The 17448-nt window shown below is 39.2% G+C and overlaps 1 protein-coding gene across 6 annotated transcripts; it reads left to right on the top strand.

Annotated features, from left to right (window-relative positions):
- On the top strand, nt 1–15951 carry LOC117255030 (dynein regulatory complex subunit 4-like). Of its 6 annotated transcripts, XM_078166532.1 has the most exons (13): nt 2–526; nt 1081–1152; nt 1707–1778; nt 7850–7939; nt 11455–11652; nt 12270–12476; nt 12579–12633; nt 12732–12937; nt 13391–13558; nt 13841–13927; nt 14000–14209; nt 15349–15414; nt 15508–15951. In XM_078166532.1, exons 1-13 carry the CDS (start codon nt 440–442, stop codon nt 15697–15699), a joined length of 1710 nt encoding a protein of 569 aa, XP_078022658.1. In that variant the 5' UTR covers nt 2–439; the 3' UTR covers nt 15700–15951. The 6 variants fall into 6 exon arrangements, with proteins under 6 accessions (XP_078022655.1, XP_078022657.1, XP_078022656.1 ...); XM_078166529.1 differs by having other exon boundaries at nt 1–526; nt 12270–12633; XM_078166531.1 differs by lacking the exon at nt 1081–1152 and having other exon boundaries at nt 1–526; nt 12270–12633.
- Nucleotides 15952–17448: the final 1497 nt, after the last annotated feature.

The following is a 17448-nucleotide window of genomic DNA, read 5'->3' as shown; positions in this document are numbered from 1 at the left end:
TCTAATGGCTTAAAGTCACAATTTCAGGTAAAATGAGTAGAAACAATGGTGCAGTGTTGCCTTACTCAGATAGGACCTGAATATGATCACATATTTCAGCAGCAGGTTTCTCTTCAGTGTGGGTTGCAGAGAAGAACCTGCAGGAAGGGTGTGTTATCTATTTTTACATGCAGGTGACTGACAAAAAGGCCCACTGAGTGCAGCTGGGTGTTTATTTGATAAATAAGGTCTTAATATATTCTAATAACAGGATATTTGGCTGTGTTTAAGGGATGATTATCCTCTTCAAGATCTTAATCAGTTAATTTTCCCAAACTTTTTCTCACATGTAGTGATCTGCTGGCCATGATATGGAAAACAGCCAGTAACATGAGTTTCATTAACATCCCCGTTAGTCATAACTTCCTCTTCAATAAAAACAAGACTGTAATTCAGTCATATGTCACTTAACAAGGTCCACAGGCTGCAGAGATGTTGCTTTATCTCTACTTCCTCCTCGCTGGATGCCTCTGTCACAGATCTACTGGTAAGTAAATCTAGTATGTCATCTTTTCAATAAACATCATGTTTATAAACCTCAGGGTTTGGAAACTTCTTCCAGCACTATTTATAGGGTAATAGTATCATCTAATGGCTTAAAGTCACAATTTCAGGTAAAATGAGTAGAAACAATGGTGCAGTGTTGCCTTACTCAGATAGGACCTGAATATGATCACATATTTCAGCAGCAGGTTTCTCTTCAGTGTGGGTTGCAGAGAAGAACCTGCAGGAAGGGTGTGTTATCTATTTTTACATGCAGGTGACTGACAAAAAGGCCCACTGAGTGCAGCTGGGTGTTTATTTGATAAATAAGGTCTTAATATATTCTAATAACAGGATATTTGGCTGTGTTTAAGGGATGATTATCCTCTTCAAGATCTTAATCAGTTAATTTTCCCAAACTTTTTCTCACATGTAGTGATCTGCTGGCCATGATATGGAAAACAGCCAGTAACATGAGTTTCATTAACATCCCCGTTAGTCATAACTTCCTCTTCAATAAAAACAAGACTGTAATTCAGTCATATGTCACTTAACAAGGTCCACAGGCTGCAGAGATGTTGCTTTATCTCTACTTCCTCCTCGCTGGATGCCTCTGTCACAGCTCTACTGGTAAGTAAATCTAGTATGTCATCTTTTCAATAAACATCATGTTTATAAACCTCAGGGTTTGGAAACATCTTCCAGCACTATTTATAGGGTAATAGTATCATCTAATGGCTTAAAGTCACAATTTCAGGTAAAATGAGTAGAAACAATGGTGCAGTGTTGCCTTACTCAGATAGGACCTGAATATGATCACATATTTCAGCAGCAGGTTTCTCTTCAGTGTGGGTTGCAGAGAAGAACCTGCAGGAAGGGTGTGTTATCTATTTTTACATGCAGGTGACTGACAAAAAGGCCCACTGAGTGCAGCTGGGTGTTTATTTGATAAATAAGGTCTTAATATATTCTAATAACAGGATATTTGGCTGTGTTTAAGGGATGATTATCCTCTTCAAGATCTTAATCAGTTAATTTTCCCAAACTTTTTCTCACATGTAGTGATCTGCTGGCCATGATATGGAAAACAGCCAGTAACATGAGTTTCATTAACATCCCCGTTAGTCATAACTTCCTCTTCAATAAAAACAAGACTGTAATTCAGTCATATGTCACTTAACAAGGTCCACAGGCTGCAGAGATGTTGCTTTATCTCTACTTCCTCCTCGCTGGATGCCTCTGTCACAGCTATACTGGTAAGTAAATCTAGTATGTCATCTTTTCAATAAACATCATGTTTATAAACCTCAGGTTTTGGCTTTGGTCTAAATTAATTTTGCTGTCAACACTGGAACAATAATTCAATCAGTGATCACAAAACAGTAATAAAAGTAAACATAAAAGGAAAAAGGTAAAGGCATCGTAACAAGCAGAGTCTATGGAGGACAAATGGGATTTTGTTCTACGACCACAAGCCAGCTCTGTACAGTGTTATATGAGCTGAAAAAACAATGAAGTGAAACACTCATTTTGAGGTGCACCATAGTGTGAGAAGTATAGGATTCTGAATTTAAAGAGGACATTAGATAAATGGTTCTCATAGTATAATCATGCATTGGATAAAACAAAGTTTGGAATCAGCTGTTGCGTTCATGTTTTTCTCCTTCAAATCTCCTTCTAATGTCTATTTTAACAGAGATTTTTAATTTAATTGTGTTATTTACATTTTAAATAGTTTTGGCCCCAAAAGAAAGAAATTCAATAATTTAAACTTCCATGTGCAGTGTTTCATGACAGTGGAGAATACTTTGTACATTTGGATTTGAATTTGTTTTTTAGTCCAGTCCATTATTGACCCACAACGGTGCAGCTGGGCTCTAATATTTATTTATTTAATTAATTTATCCACTTCCTCTTTAGACTCTCTCTGACATCGCAGAATGCTGTAACTATCTTACAATATCAGAAGTCCGTTCACATGTGCTTTTCTCATGACTATACAATATTGAGAGCAATATACTGATGCACTGAGTGGTGAAAAAAACAGAAATAAGTAAATGATTAAGTAAATAAATGAATGCATAAATACATACAGGAATAATTAATACAGAAATATACAACTGTAGTTATATAACAATGTAGAAATAAATTTCAGATATTTATTTCTGTCCTTTTTTACTATATAATAAGGTTTGTGCATTTATATATTTATTTTCATATTAATTAATATGTATTTATTGATGCATTTATTTATATCTATTTTTTCTTTTATTTATTAATACATTTATTAATTTCCACATTTATTTATCTATTTATACTTTTATTTATGTTTTCTTTATTTATGCATTTATTGATGCATTTATTTATTTTTTATACATCTGTATTTATTCATTTGTACCTGTATTTGTTTATTTTTATTGCTTTACTTATTTATTTATTCCTGAATGTGTTTATAGATTTATAGATTTATTTATTGATACTTAGTCTGTCTTGTCCTCCATATAAAACCACTATGAGAAAATAAATGACTGAGTTGTGCTGGCTGTTTGGGTCCTGCTGAAAGAACTATGAGGGACATGAAGACGATTAACAGAAAAGTTGACCAAAAAACTGTTTCACTCATTGCTGCCTCTTTACTTTACAGACATTACCGTAATTACTGTGCCGCAGCACACGGTGGCTACGTTGCCCTGTCGTCATGTTAAGGGACATGTGACATGGAGCCGCTACATCAGCGGCGAAAAGGTGAATCTCGTCACTGTTGAAAATGGCATCAGGAAAGTAACTGACCAACGCTACAGTTCCCTGGACAATAACTCCCTGGTAATAACAAACGTCACCTTCTCTGATACTACAACATACTTGTGTAATAGAACACAAGTATATCTGAAAGTGACAACAGATCCCAACATGGTCGTCCCCAGTGCTGGAGAGGCTCCAGTCACACAGAGAAACGATGGACTGGGTTTCGGCCTTGGACCAGACCAGAAGATACTCACTGCAGACACAGAGAACCAACAACCCTCAGACTTTTGGAAAGTCCCTGTTGGTGTAGTCCTGGGTGCTGTGTTGGTGCTTTTGGTCATCTTTACCCTAAAACTCTGCTCCAAAAACAGAACAGAGAGAAACGCTGACGTGGACAAAACTGTAACTGACGTGATTTACGAGGAGATTGAAGCTGGACCGGAGCACCCAGGGAGGGAGTCTTATTTTGAAAGTCCATACTACTGGACAAGTGTCAGTGAAACGCCAAGCACCTCCACACCATCCAATAATCATCTGTACAGCACCGTCAACAAGCTAACAGCTAAAGGACGCATCAGTGAGGAGTGTGTGTATTCCCTCGCCCAACATCCAGCACAGGCAGGAAATGTTGGTGAGCTGTCAGCATCAAGCTGCAACCTGCGGGGCTGAAAAATAAAGCCGATGTGCCAAGTGCCAAAAACTGCAGTTCCTCTAATGGCCACATGAGGCTGGCGTCAAGAGCGAGTCAATTCTCATAGACACCAACGTTAAAATGTCAAACTTTACATGTAAAAAACAATGATGCACCATGCTAACCAAGCTAGCAACTAGCATTACGGTTACCTCTACCCTCTCGTCCAAATATGGTCACTTCCTGCTCAAGAAATCCAAGATGGAGATGGCCAACATGTCAGAGACCTCAAAGCGAGAGTCCACAAACCAATTAGTGATGTCACAGTCACAGTGGCTACGCCCATTAGTTTACTGTGGTCAGTGTCAGTGCTGACCAGAGGTGAGACCAGGTCATTGTTTTGCAAGTCACAAATATGTCAACTCCCAAGTCAAGACTGACACGTCCCAATTCCTGAACTTTGAGTTTTGAGTCCCAGACAAGTTAAAATGTGCTCTACACCAAATTTAATGCCAATATTATTAAATTTACAAAAATCATTGATGCTTTTTTAAAGTTTGCATTTAGCTGTTAAGCTAACATTAGCCAAGCATTAGCTCCCTATGTTAATATTAGCCTCAACTCACTGTTCTCTGTGCATCTTTAAATGTCAAACAAAGTTGGAAGTTGTTGCATCTTCTCCTGTAATTGTTTTTTGTGTTTAATATGTGAATAAAATTATCTTTTATAATTTTTTCAAACCAGTGCTCAATAATTAACGTTAGATCTTCACGGTTCTATTCTGCAACTTGATTGGATGCTGTCACCAGGCACGGTGCCAGGATTTTTTCTCTCCCGGGGCTAAGGGAGAGCTTGACCGATACGTGGGGGTGCTAAGAAAATAATTGATTTTCATGACTTCAGTTACTTTATAAGGAGGTTCTTGCTTTTTCAGTAAAAGCAGCTGTGATACACAGCACAAGCATGTTCGATATAAAAATGGTTTTAACTGAATTTGGCCAAAGAATATTCAACAAAATAGTTAAGCCTAATACAAGTGACCACAGGGCAATGGCAAAAATGTTTCACGTAGCAGTGATGGACTGCTCTGGAGCTCCTTCAGGTTCTGGCTCACGAGTTCCTCTCTCAGATTCATTTTTCGAAACTCCCTCTTCTTCTTTGTCCCACTGGGAGACTGGGTCTTGGTCTTCATTTTCTACCTGCACTCTTTTTTTCTTGATCACTAAACAATCCATTGCAATGGACTGTAGGCTAGCTAGCCTTAGCCTAATGCGCGAGTGTAAACAAAAGACTCGCGCATTAGGCTGACATTTTGGGTCAGAGATACAGTACAATTTTTGAAGCTAGAGAAGATAAGGTCAGGACAGTTTTAATAGTGTATGGTAACCTTTTATTACATATCTGCTAGACCAGCTGGAAGGTTGAAGTTGGTTCTCAACATCTGCTGCAGAACCTTAAATCGCAGGCACGCACTTTGTCTATTACTGTTGTTCCTTTTGTTTTTTAAATGGGGGCACATTATTATTTCACACTGGATTTTATGCCCTCTTGGCCAGGTCACTCCTGAAAAAGAGATTTTTAATCTCAATGAGGCTTTTACCTGGTTAAATAAAGGATATATTTTATGTGACTGTTTGCTCCCAGGGGGTGAAAAAACTGTCTTTCACCCTGTATTTTTGTATACATGTTTTCTTCAATGTGGAAACTAATTAATAAAGTGGAAAAAAAAGTCACAGGTCATTGGTATTTAAGTCCAAGTCACGTCTAAAGTTATCAAATTTGTGACTCGAAGCTGACTCGAGTCATGTGCAGTGGTGTAGCCATTCCTTCAGAAGTGAGGGGTACACATTATTCAGGAGTAAGATATTTTTTTGAATAAACTGAAATATTCTCTCTCACTCAGCCGAGTTATCAGATAAATGTGGTGAAGTTAAGGTACAGTATTGCTCTCTAAGGTGTATTATTAGAGAGCAGATATAAAGTAGCAGAAAACTGAAATACTCCAGTAAAGTACAAGTACCTTAAACCTGTACTTATGTGCAATACCTGAGCAAATGTACTTAGTTACTTTCCACCACTGCATTTCGTTGTTCAACCCTGTGTTGTACAGTGACAGTAATTGAACATTTTAACTTTGTAATGTTCCTTTTGGTAAATACAAAAACAGCTACTAAACTGTAATGCACATTATGTCTGTCTGATCAATGAACAGAATGTTTGGAGTCATATTGATCAGGGTTCACAGCAGTTTGTGTCTCACTTCAAATGTTTACTTGTCAAAATCTGAGATGTAATTATTGCAAAACATATTAACATACTGCAGAAGTTCCTGAGACATATTACCCTGTCTCCGAGATTGTGTATGATAATAGGTTCCTGTGCCGGGTGCTGATTACCTTGTTGATGTAAAGAGAGCTCACCCTCACCTCCATGTTCTCCTGCAGCTCCAGCTGACAGTGCAGCAGAGGCCTCTGCTCCTCCTCTGACTGGGAGAACAGAGATAAAGAGACTCGTCTTAAATGGTTTAAATCTCTGAACAATACATCAGGCAATATATGGTAGAAAACAGGAACACAATTGTTTCTTTTAACCAACCACAACATCTAAACAGTCAACCCAAACCAGACTTTACCTACATGATAATTAATCCGCTGATTTAAAAACCTCAATTTTGCTGTCACACAAACTATCTTAAACTAATTACATATTAAAATTTCAGTTTGTATTATCATAATGTTTGAATTCCTCCAATTTAGTACTATTCTGTTCTATTCTGGTATGTCATGTTTTATTTTATTATAACGTTCATTTCTTTTATTTGTACATGTATCTACTCATTTCCATAATTATTAATTTTGTGTTATACATTTATTCATATATTTGTTCTTCATTGCTCTGCAATACCACATTTTAAAAAATATTTTATCTTTACATATTGATAAATAAATAAATAAATAAATAAATAATTAAATATATATATATATATATATATATATATATATATATATATATATATATATATATATGGAAATGAATGAATGCAAAAATAAATACAGTAAGGAATAATTAATCAAAAAATGAACAACTCAAGTTGTATAACAGTGTAGAATAACTTTAAGATAGGCTATTTATTTCTGTCCTGTTTTATTATATTGTAAGTTTAATTTGTTTTATTTGTGCATTTATCTAATTATTTCCATACATTTCTATTTATTTTATGTATTTATTCATGCATTTATTTCTATACATATGTTCTCAAATTCTCTGCAATTCCACATTTTTTCAACATTATTTTATCTTTGTATATTAATAAATACAGAAACAAATTAATAAATACAAAAATACAGAATAAATAAATACAGGAATAAATGAATAACACAGAAATAGATAACTGTAGTTGTATAACAATGTAGAATAAATTTAAGTTGTTTATGTCTGTGCTGTTTTATTTTAAAATTACATTCATCTATTTATTTCTATGCTTATTTATTTTTTATTATGCATATATACATATATATATATATATATATATATATATATATATATATGTATATATGTTCTCCAATTATCGGCGACACCACAGGTCGCAGGGTTGTAAATTATTCAATACTTCTTTCAATAAAGATTTATTTGAAGAAAAAAAAACATCGCTACACTCCGTTGCCATGACAGCGTCTCTTGTGTACATGCAGCCGAGGACCGACTCTGCGGCTAAGCTAGCTCACAGCTTAAACTTGTGTTTATTGTCATTACCGTCACCTGTGAGCCTGCACGATAATATTTCACGATGGTGAGTGAACTGTTGTTATATCGCAGTGATGCTGTTAGCATGTGGTAGCTTAGCTTCTGCTTCGTATGGAGGCTGTTAGCAAAGCTAGTTAGCTAACTAGCTAGCTAACTGAGAGCGGTGTTTTGCTCGTGAGGCTAAATGTCGCTGTGTTTTCTCTCCAGCCTCCCAAGACTAAAAGCAAAAAGGCTGCGAAGGGGAAGTCGCCTGCCGTGGTGGACGGTCTGTCAACGGATGAGATGTCCAAGGATCAGGTCAGAGCTGCCGGGCGATGCTAACAAAGCTAACTAGCTTTATCCTCCAAACTTTCAAACTGTGTTCAGGCAGTTGGAGGGTTAAATATCTTCACACACAGAGCACTCCAGACTGAGACACATTGTTGTTACTGTTCTGTACTCGACTACAGTGTGTTTGAAATGAAGGCTGACTGTGTGATTAAAGAACAGAGAATTAAATTTAATTGAATTTAATACGTGAAGAAAATATAGTTTTTGACCCATTAGTCCCAGACGAGTTATCCAGCACAAGTACATTTACTCAATTACTCTGCTCAGCTTTGAGGTACTTAAACTTATATATATATATATATATATATATATATATATATATATATATATATATATTAATATAATATAGGTTATAGATCATTTATTAAGTTACTTGCTTACAAAATAAGGCATCAGAAAACACAATATAATGTTTTATAGTAATATACCAGCATACTAAGTACTTTAAATCTGATATTCAAGAATATTTAGCTGATATATTTTTACTTTAGTGATGTTTTAAATGCAGGACTTTTACTTGGAATGGAATATTAATATTAAAGGTCCCATGTTAGGCTCATTATCAGGCTCATACTTCATGATTACATGCTTTAATGTTAAAAGGGAACATTATTTTTCTTACATTCTCTGTCTGAAACATTCAGTTTTAAGTCCAGTTCAGATCGAAGATTGCAATGAGACGAGTTAAAACAGGCAACGACTTGCATTGCGGCGTTCTGCAACGTTCTAAAGTCTGCTGAGGATGAGACGATGTATCATCTCTAGTCAACAACCATCAGCTGGTTTGAGTCGAGCTCAGACCGCCCAGTTCACACCACTGACACTTTTCTCTGCCGCGTTCTAAAACGGTTTCGTCTCATCACCAGTCTTTGGACTGAGCTGGGCTTTACAGCCTCCTGAATTGCAATCACATCGCTAGGCAACAGCTTGGGTCCGTGTTTACTTCCTGTCAGCTGCTGTAATTCAAATATACAGCAATACAGTCAAACATTTGAAAGGACTTATATAGTTGCTTGTAGTTGTGACATCACAACTTCCCAGAAATCCTGATGGCTTGTTTAAAGGCAGTTTCTGAATAGGGACTGTGTGCTATCTGTGTGGACTGAGCAGTTTGATACATTCACAGTTTTATACAGCACCTGCTCTGTATTCAGAATCTGACTTTTTACAATATGGGATGTAGGGGTGTGCCATATCATCACGTTCACGATAATATTACCGACTCTGCAGTGGTTCCAAAAAGAGGAGCAGCTTCAGTAGTGTGGAATAAAGTTTGGCGTCCTGAATGTTTTACTTCTCTTAGCGCTCAGAGGGAACTCATTCAGCGGCTCCTCTGGCAGCAGCACAGCGTCTCTCCCTCTCCTCTCTCACACACACAGGAGTCTGTGTCGTCAAGTGATTTTGTCATAACCCTTTGGTGATGTAAACCTACATGATGCTTGCAGCTCAACAACAAACTCCATATATGTGACTGTGTGATAGTTTTGGTATCATAACAGCCTGTCACAGGTTACAGCGTGATGATTAGAGGAGAAATGGCAGAGCATAAAGGTCCAGGTGGGAAAAAAAACAATCGCTTTAGAGAGGTCGCCATCTTGCGCCGCCATGTATGTACGGCAGACCGAGCGGACAATCCAGCCAGCCAGAGAACGCGTTTCGCGTGTATAAATGAACCAACGAAGACAGCAGAAGGAAGGAAGAAGGAGGAAGAAACAGCAGAGTGTTAGTAGTTCGTCGATAGAGAGTAGTGAAAAGTTTTTTTAGTTATAAAGTTTGCGAATGGACCACACTTACCACGCAACAGGAGAGAATGAACCCGAACCGTCATCTGTGAGGAAAAGAAGACGCAACTTCACTCCTTGTGATGCACTCTCTGCGGCGCTTTTCTTCCTGATGATATATCTCCCCAACGATGGCAGCAGAAGCATTGAATCCCATTCTGTGCATTCAGCCTCTCTTCTCACCCGCTCAGCATCAAACACATGGAGTTCCTCATCTGTATGCTCCGGCTCAAACAGGTATGGCTCTGGGTCTGTGTCCGCTACAAGAAACTCTTCAAAATCACGTTCAAAGTCGTCCATTGCAGCTGCTATAGTCTGGAGATATTGCTAGGCTAAATAAACAGCTGAGCTCTGTTTACAGGCTACGCTGTCAGTCAGTGTGCGGGCTGGAGATTGGTGGAGCAGAGAGGGGAGGGGGGTCCCCACTCGGTATGGTAAACAAGTATGTGTGTAAAGTTATGAAGTGTGTCTGTTACGCTAGAAGAGTCAGAGTTTGGGACGGAGTCTTTTACTCCCTGGAGTGTTACCGGAGTTTCTGGAGTGCTCAAATAAACGGGCCTTTTTCCCGAACGCTACTCTGGTCTCCTGCTCGTGAGGGATTCATTACAATATCGTAACATGGTTTAGATTTCTAAATAAACATTCACCTCGTCGCTAGATAGACCTACTCCTGAAAAAGTCGTGCGCAAGGCTTTTTGTCCCTACGAGGCCACCGTCATTTACCCGACGGGAGGGGTGAGCGAGTGAGCCCTGCAATCTAGAATTTGACCACTGATGTCACTGTTTTCAACCCATTTTACACACTGGCCATTTAATATTGTAACAGAATCTGAATCTGACTCCGAGTTACTGTTGTTGTTCACAAACTAAAGAAATGAAACATCATTTTAGTTTTTACTGAATATTTGAAGCAAACTGTGAAACTATATCACTAATTCTGTTGCAATTTTATGTTCTTAAATTAATAATAAAATATTTTTTTACTAACTTGTCATATCATCACAAATATCGTTATCACAAAAATACCCTAAAATATACTGATATTATTTTAGGGCCATATCACCCGCCTCTAATGGGATCTTTAAAGCCTGAACAATACTGATTATTGACCTTTGAGACATCTTGTGATGTGACTCTGTGATTTTACCTGTAAATGAAAAAAAAACCAAAAAAAAACAAAACAAAAAAACGAATGGGTACTAACAGGTAGTTCAGGAGTACTGATTAGCAAGCTCTTACTATGGCTGCACAAAATATTTTTTAATCATCATGATGTCAGCTGTCACAATAAACACATCATATTGATATTGAACCCAAAGATTTTTTGAGTTAGTTGAAGGAGGGTATCAGTAGAAAACTGCACTCTGGTCATTATTGGTGAACTTTGTGTTCATTTAAAATTGTTTAATAAAACAATGGTGGAAATAATTTCCCTAATTTTTTAAATTCAACAAGGAATTTGTTGTATTTTAGAAGTATAGTGAGAGCAGCTGAAAACTGAGTGCACTCTCTGTTTATTAATCGGAAGAAATATCGTTATCGTGGTATTAAACAACGTTATCGCATATTCACCACACAACCTGCAGCCCTGGCTCTACTGTATGTGCTGCACGGTGCTGCCGTCACCGGCTGTGTGCAGGTAAACTCATCACCTGTGTTTGAGCTCACACAAAACTGACACAAACGTGTGCGACCTTGCAGCTGGAGGAGCACATCGTCCGCCTCCGAGAGGAGCTGGACAGAGAGCGGGAGGAGAGGAGCTACTTCCAGCTGGAGAGGGACAAGATCCAGGCCTTCTGGGAAATCTCCAAGAGGAGCCTGGAGGAGACGAAGGCCAAGATCAGGAACAGACACAGGGAGAGGGAGGAGGCAGAGGAGCGCCACCGAGTGGAGATCACTGTGAGCTGCACGCGCACACATACAGACACTTACTTTGTATTTTACTGGAATATTTCATACATTCTCAGTTTTTACACTGTATTTTTGATTATATGCTGACAAGTTTAGAGAATAAGAGAAACAAAAGTAACCAGAAGAAAATTTAAGAGCTGTTAAAATTAAAAAAATAAGTAAATATACAAATTAATAAATATATTTACTTTGTTTAATATTGCTTCTCAGTACTGTACAGTCTGATATGGCCACACTATCATCTGTCAAAACTTGCAGACTGTACATTCTCTGTTATGTGTCCACTCTGTTTTTTAACCCTCAGAAATATTCTTTAAATTATTCTTCACATGTCTGAGACTTTGTGCACTGTTGCATTCTGATGATAAATCAAAGGCAGTGTGGGTTTAAAAATATATCTGCGATGTTGCAAAGAAAGAAACCATATTTGCTTTTCTAGTAGTCTTGTGTGTAAAACATAACAGGACATGATCACATTATCATGACATGATTTCACTGATCAAACTGAGTAGACTGAACGTCAGAGTCATTTTCACAGTAAAAACACATTTGATCATTGAATGAATTTCACATCGTAACACCTTGTTTGATGGTTTGGTGTCCAGGAGTACAAGCAGAAGCTGAAGCACGTCCTCTTCGAACACCAAAACACCATCTCCGAGATGAAGACGGGCCGCGTCATCTCAACCTCGCTGATCCAGAACCAGCACACACAGTCAGAGCTCAAGCTCCGGAGGGAGGTGCACGGCCTGCAGGTGGACTTAAGAGAGAAGAAGCTCCACAACGAAAACCTCATCACGGAGCTCGACCTGGTGAATCTGGCTCCACTGTTACACTTTGTTTTTCTTGTCATTCAGTTGTCTCTTATTTTTATCAGCTGTATCACAAACCTGTGGCCTTTTAATTCTCAACAGAAACACCAGGTGGAGTTAATAGAGCTGAGGAACGACTACGGAAGAAGAGTAATGGGTGAATTAATAAACCCAATTTCCATTTCTGAGTTGAATTTAAAAAACTACAGTCATAAACTGTAATAAACGTTTCCCCTTCTGTTGCTATTAAAATAGAAATTGAGGCGAAATACGACAAGACAATGCAGTCAATGAAGTCAACGGAGAAAAAGAGGCTGGAGGCTGAAGCTGATAACCTCAGGGAAAGACTGCAACGTCAGGCTGTGACTCTGAAAGAAGACCAAACCAACGCTTTCAAAAAGGCTGAGGAGTACTTCTCCTTCCATGAAAACAAACTAGTGGAGGATCAGAAGTCTCTGAAGGTACGAAACTCCCCACGGAGAGAAAGAAGACACAAACTGAACAGATGAGCAAAACCAGAGAGGATAAATAGTTTAGTACAACAAATCAACTCTCATTTTGATTAATGATTTGCTTCTGAGGAATGGCTGATTTATGCATGAATACATTTTCTTACCACTGCGTCTCTTCAGCCAGTCAGAGTTTTAAACACATTTTTCTCCACCTTCAAATAATCACAGTTTGCAAATAGTTCTTTTGCTCAAGCAGAAAAGGTCTCTGGAGCTATGATAAAAAAAGTCACAAATATTTTGTATTTTGTTCAAATAGATGTTTCTGAATTTTGCGTCACTCATAAAAAACACCTGTGTTATTCCATCACATTTATTTCTGGGTTGTCCTGACCACAGCTCGTAAACTAAGCTCTTACGTGTCTCTCCTTTTCTGTGCCACGTGGTCGTTTTGTTCTTTGGTAGATGGAACTTGCAAAGTTGACGAAGTTGCACGCACAAGTCAAGAAAGAGCTTTCAGCAGCCGAGCAGAAGAACAAACATCTGCGAGAGTCGCTGCAGGAAGCCGAAGAGAAGCTGCCCGAGCTCCAACAGCAGCTGGAAGAATACAACCAGGCCAAGGACAAGGAGACGGTGCGTTCACTGCACAGAACTCAGAGAGCATCAGGACACACTAAACATCGTTATGACTGTGCCACTGTGCCAAGAGATGGCTATTTTAATCTAAATTTGCAGCATTAATACCAGTGTGTACTTTTACCTGCCACACTGCTGTAGTGTACTTTATTGGATGATTTATTCAACAACTTTAAAGTAGAGTGAAGCAGATAAAATGTTATAACTGACTGAAACTATGAACGCCATAAAAAAAAACATACTAATTTTCCTCCAAACTGCTGATAATGTGTCTGACAGAGGAGTAGAGCTCGACTGAAGGTCATCGATAAGGAGCTGAGAGACCTGACAATGGAGCACGAGATGCTGCTGCAGGCGTTTGAGAAGGTAAACGATCACATCCCCATAACTTTTACCTTCATTCAGCCCAGCAGGTCTTCATATGCATGCCTTCTTCAGGTTCAGCAAGAGCGTGACGACCTGCTGAAGAAGCAGAGGGAGGCCATCCTGGACATGCAGCAGAAGAGCGGCCTGAAGGAGATGTTGCTGGAGAAGAAGTTGGCAGCGCTGACGGGAACAGTCGAGAAAACGGAGGCTCAGCTCTGCACCGCACTCGCGTCCTCTAACGTCGACCAAACTGCAGGCAGCAGCGCCACAAACAAACTTGAGGTACAGTTTTATATCCACGTTTCATTTCAAGTTTATTTTTGCACAAGTTAAAATGTGCATTCAAAAATAACTGCGGCTCATTTGTCTGACAGAATAGAGAGCAGGTGTGGGTTGAAAATTACAAATGGAGATGCAACAACTTCCAAAAAACTACAAATTTTAAATTCAATATTTTTGTAAATTTATTGTCTTATTAAAGGGACTTTACAGACTTTCTGAAGAGAGGTTGTGTGAGGTACTTATCCATAGACAGTGTATTACACACAGCAGATGTCAGTCAACATGCCCCCAGTTTGGAGCAGGCTGGAGTCTATGGGAGCTGAGCAATGTACTGCTGTAGAGGGGGCAGCAACAAAACAAGATTTTAGCCAGCTACAAAAAGTCTCACCTAATAAAATCAATGTCAGTTTATGTGTACACTACATTTACAATATTTCCACAGCTTTACATTAATGTCAGTGATTTCCAACTGGAAAATGAAGCCTTTATATCGCTCTCTTCAAAGCCAGACACCATTGAGAAAAACAGTGATTTAACATCGCTGAACACAGGAGCTGCTGGTCTGCTGCTGCCTCGACCTGTCGGTTGGTTCGTGTCATTGTGTGACTTTAATGTTTAAAAGATTTAGTTCAGATTCAAAGTCACACAGTAACACTAACTAACTAACTGACTGAAGCAGCAGCAGACCAGCAGCTCCTGTGATCAGTGAGCTAAAATTAACTGTTTTTGTCAATGGAGTCTGGTGGCTTTGACGAAAGCAAAGAGGCAAAACTGAAGCCATTCCCTGTTGGAGAGCGCTGTCTGACGGAAAGGTAAAGCAGTGAATGTCTGACTCCAGCCTGCTTCTCCAAACTGGGTGTGCCAACTGACATCTACTGGAGGTGATATTGGCTAAGGCTTAGTACCCCATACAACCTCACTTCATAAAGTCTGAACTATACCTTTAAAACTCAGAGACAGTAATGTCGGCTGAAGATGCCAGCATTCCCGCACAGTGGAAGAGTTTGAATAAAGGTTATAGAGCCAATCATTTTGTGTTCACATCCTCACTCACACACACACACACACACACATATACATATCTCTCCATTGCCCTTTTTATGTCATAGAATCATAGTATGTGTTTTTCTTGCTTGTAGGAAGTATTGGAGTCTAAACAGGTCGCCATCAGCGCCTTGCAGAGCGACTTGGCTGGAGACTGTAAGGTCAGTAACTTTAAAAGGTTGACCGAGAGTAATCACTGCTGCAGAGTTTAATTTCACACTCTGCTAATGATGATGTAAACATGTGACCTGCAGGAGTACGACCTCCTGCTGCAGACCTGTAAGGAGAAGCTGAAGGCGTTCAGTGTCCCTCAGTACGACCTCCCCTTCAGGCCCTCACAGCAGATCCTGTGGGGCACAGGACCCCCCTCCAACACTGAACCCCTCCAGGTGTTAGGTGTTCACTCACCTGCTCCACCTGGATACCTCCACACCCAGAGTACTTGACCTCTCTGCCTTTCTCTCATCAGATCATTCCCTAAAGACACGTTACATAGCAAAATTATTATGCAGTTCACTGCTGCAGATTTTCTATTTAAACAAATATAATATTTACTTTAACTTTGTCTTTGTTATTAAACCATCCTGCTGCTGATAATTCATGTTTTCCTGTTGGTGCTGACGGTATGTTTACCAGGTAAACACTGAATCACAAATGTCATGTTGTGAAACAACAATAAATATATTTTGGTCAGATCAGTTTTGACTCACGACAGTTGTAACTTCCTAAAGGTCCAGTGTGTAGGACTAGGCAGATGTGTTGGCAGAAACTGAACAAAATAAATAAAGTGTTTTCCACTGGAACTACATGAAAAAAAAAAAAGTTTGTTACCTTAGAATGAGATGTTTATATCTACACAGGTCCTCGTCTACAGTGATCCACGTTGCACCGCCATGTTTCTACAGTAGCCCAGAACGGACAAACCAAGACAAGGTCATTCACATTTTAGTTGTTTAGTTTTTAGTTCAAAGTCCATCTGCAACAAGCAGCGTCAGTGAAACACTCATTTTTGAACGTGAAAGTGCTTTATTCAGTGTTCGAACCATTTTAAGGGTGTTTTCACATTAAGTCCTTTTCAGCCCTCTAAGCGGACTCAGAGCGGTGACTCAGCATTTTTGCACATATGTGAACACTCCAGAGAACTCAGACCCCTCTGAAGCGAACTGAACTCAGACCACCTCTTGAAGTGGTCTGAGTTCGGTTTGCACCAAGTCCGCGGTGTGGTTCACTTAACCTGTGCACTGTGAACACAAAGCGCTCCTTCGCTGCTTTGCTCTTTGCCGATGTATTCAGCCCTCTAGATCACACGCTGTTGACCTGGGACACTTTTAAAAAAACAGACAGAATCACGTCAGCCTGGAACACTTGCAAGGACGCAGGACGAGGAGTAGTTTGGTCCACAGAAGATACCGCACATCTCCAGATGTGGAATATAGAATACATTAACTCTAAGGTTTTCCTCCAGTTCTAAGTTCATCTGAAAGCGAGGGGCTTCATAACCACACTGCAGTACAGCGTCAAAGTAAAAACACAACTGTGTCAATATGTATTATACATAGTGTGAACAGAGAGAGGACTGAGAGCCATCAGAGCTGAAGTGGACCAGAGAGAGAACTGAGTCCCTTCTCTGTTGGTCCACTTTTTGGTGCACTTTAAGAGGACTGAGTTTGGTTCGCTTAAAGAGAACTATATGTGAAAACATCCTAAATCACCTGGTTTGTTTGTTTTGTTTTATCCTATCAGGAGCCGTACACATGCTGTGTTGTTTGCACCCTCAAATTCATTGTTTTCAATGTAGACGAGCAGCAGACGCACTCAAACACCACAGTGACGCACACACATTCCCAAACGCCTTTTTTTTTTTTTTTTTTTGTTAGGGTTTGATGGCTGCACCCTGGAATGCAGCAGTCCACACTGCATGTTATGCAATGAGGACCAGCCAATCACAGCCGACTGATATCTGTCCCTTCATCATTAAATATCAGTCTGTGATAAATATGGAGTTCATCATGTTAGTGCAGAGCTGTCAGAGCTTTACATCTGTCTCACAGACGATATTTCGGGCCTAATACACACTAAAAAACAATGTGTGGAGGAAGATCAGCTCTGCACTCAGGATTTCAGGTGAATAGGTTATGATACAGTGCTGGTTATGATCACTTAGCAACCTCAGATGCAACCTGCTGCCGCAACCT

This window comes from Epinephelus lanceolatus, chromosome 3 (assembly GCF_041903045.1).
Source record: "Epinephelus lanceolatus isolate andai-2023 chromosome 3, ASM4190304v1, whole genome shotgun sequence".
NCBI classification, from domain to species: domain Eukaryota; kingdom Metazoa; phylum Chordata; class Actinopteri; order Perciformes; family Serranidae; genus Epinephelus; species Epinephelus lanceolatus.
Note: the sequence above shows the minus strand (reverse complement) of the source record. Positions and strands in the feature narration are given on the sequence as shown.

What these genes read in the sequence shown, in the direction of transcription:
- LOC117255030 (XM_078166529.1), top strand. Translation starts at nt 440, where the DNA reads ATGTCACTTAACAAGGTCCACAGGCTGCAGAGATGTTGCTTTATCTCT. An exon ending in CCTCTGTCACAGATCTACTG is followed by an intron (nt 527 to 1,080) that starts GTAAGTAAATCT and finishes TCACTTAACAAG; the next exon opens with GTCCACAGGCTGCAGAGATG. An exon ending in AGGCCAAGGACAAGGAGACG is followed by an intron (nt 13,559 to 13,840) that starts GTGCGTTCACTG and finishes TGTGTCTGACAG; the next exon opens with AGGAGTAGAGCTCGACTGAA.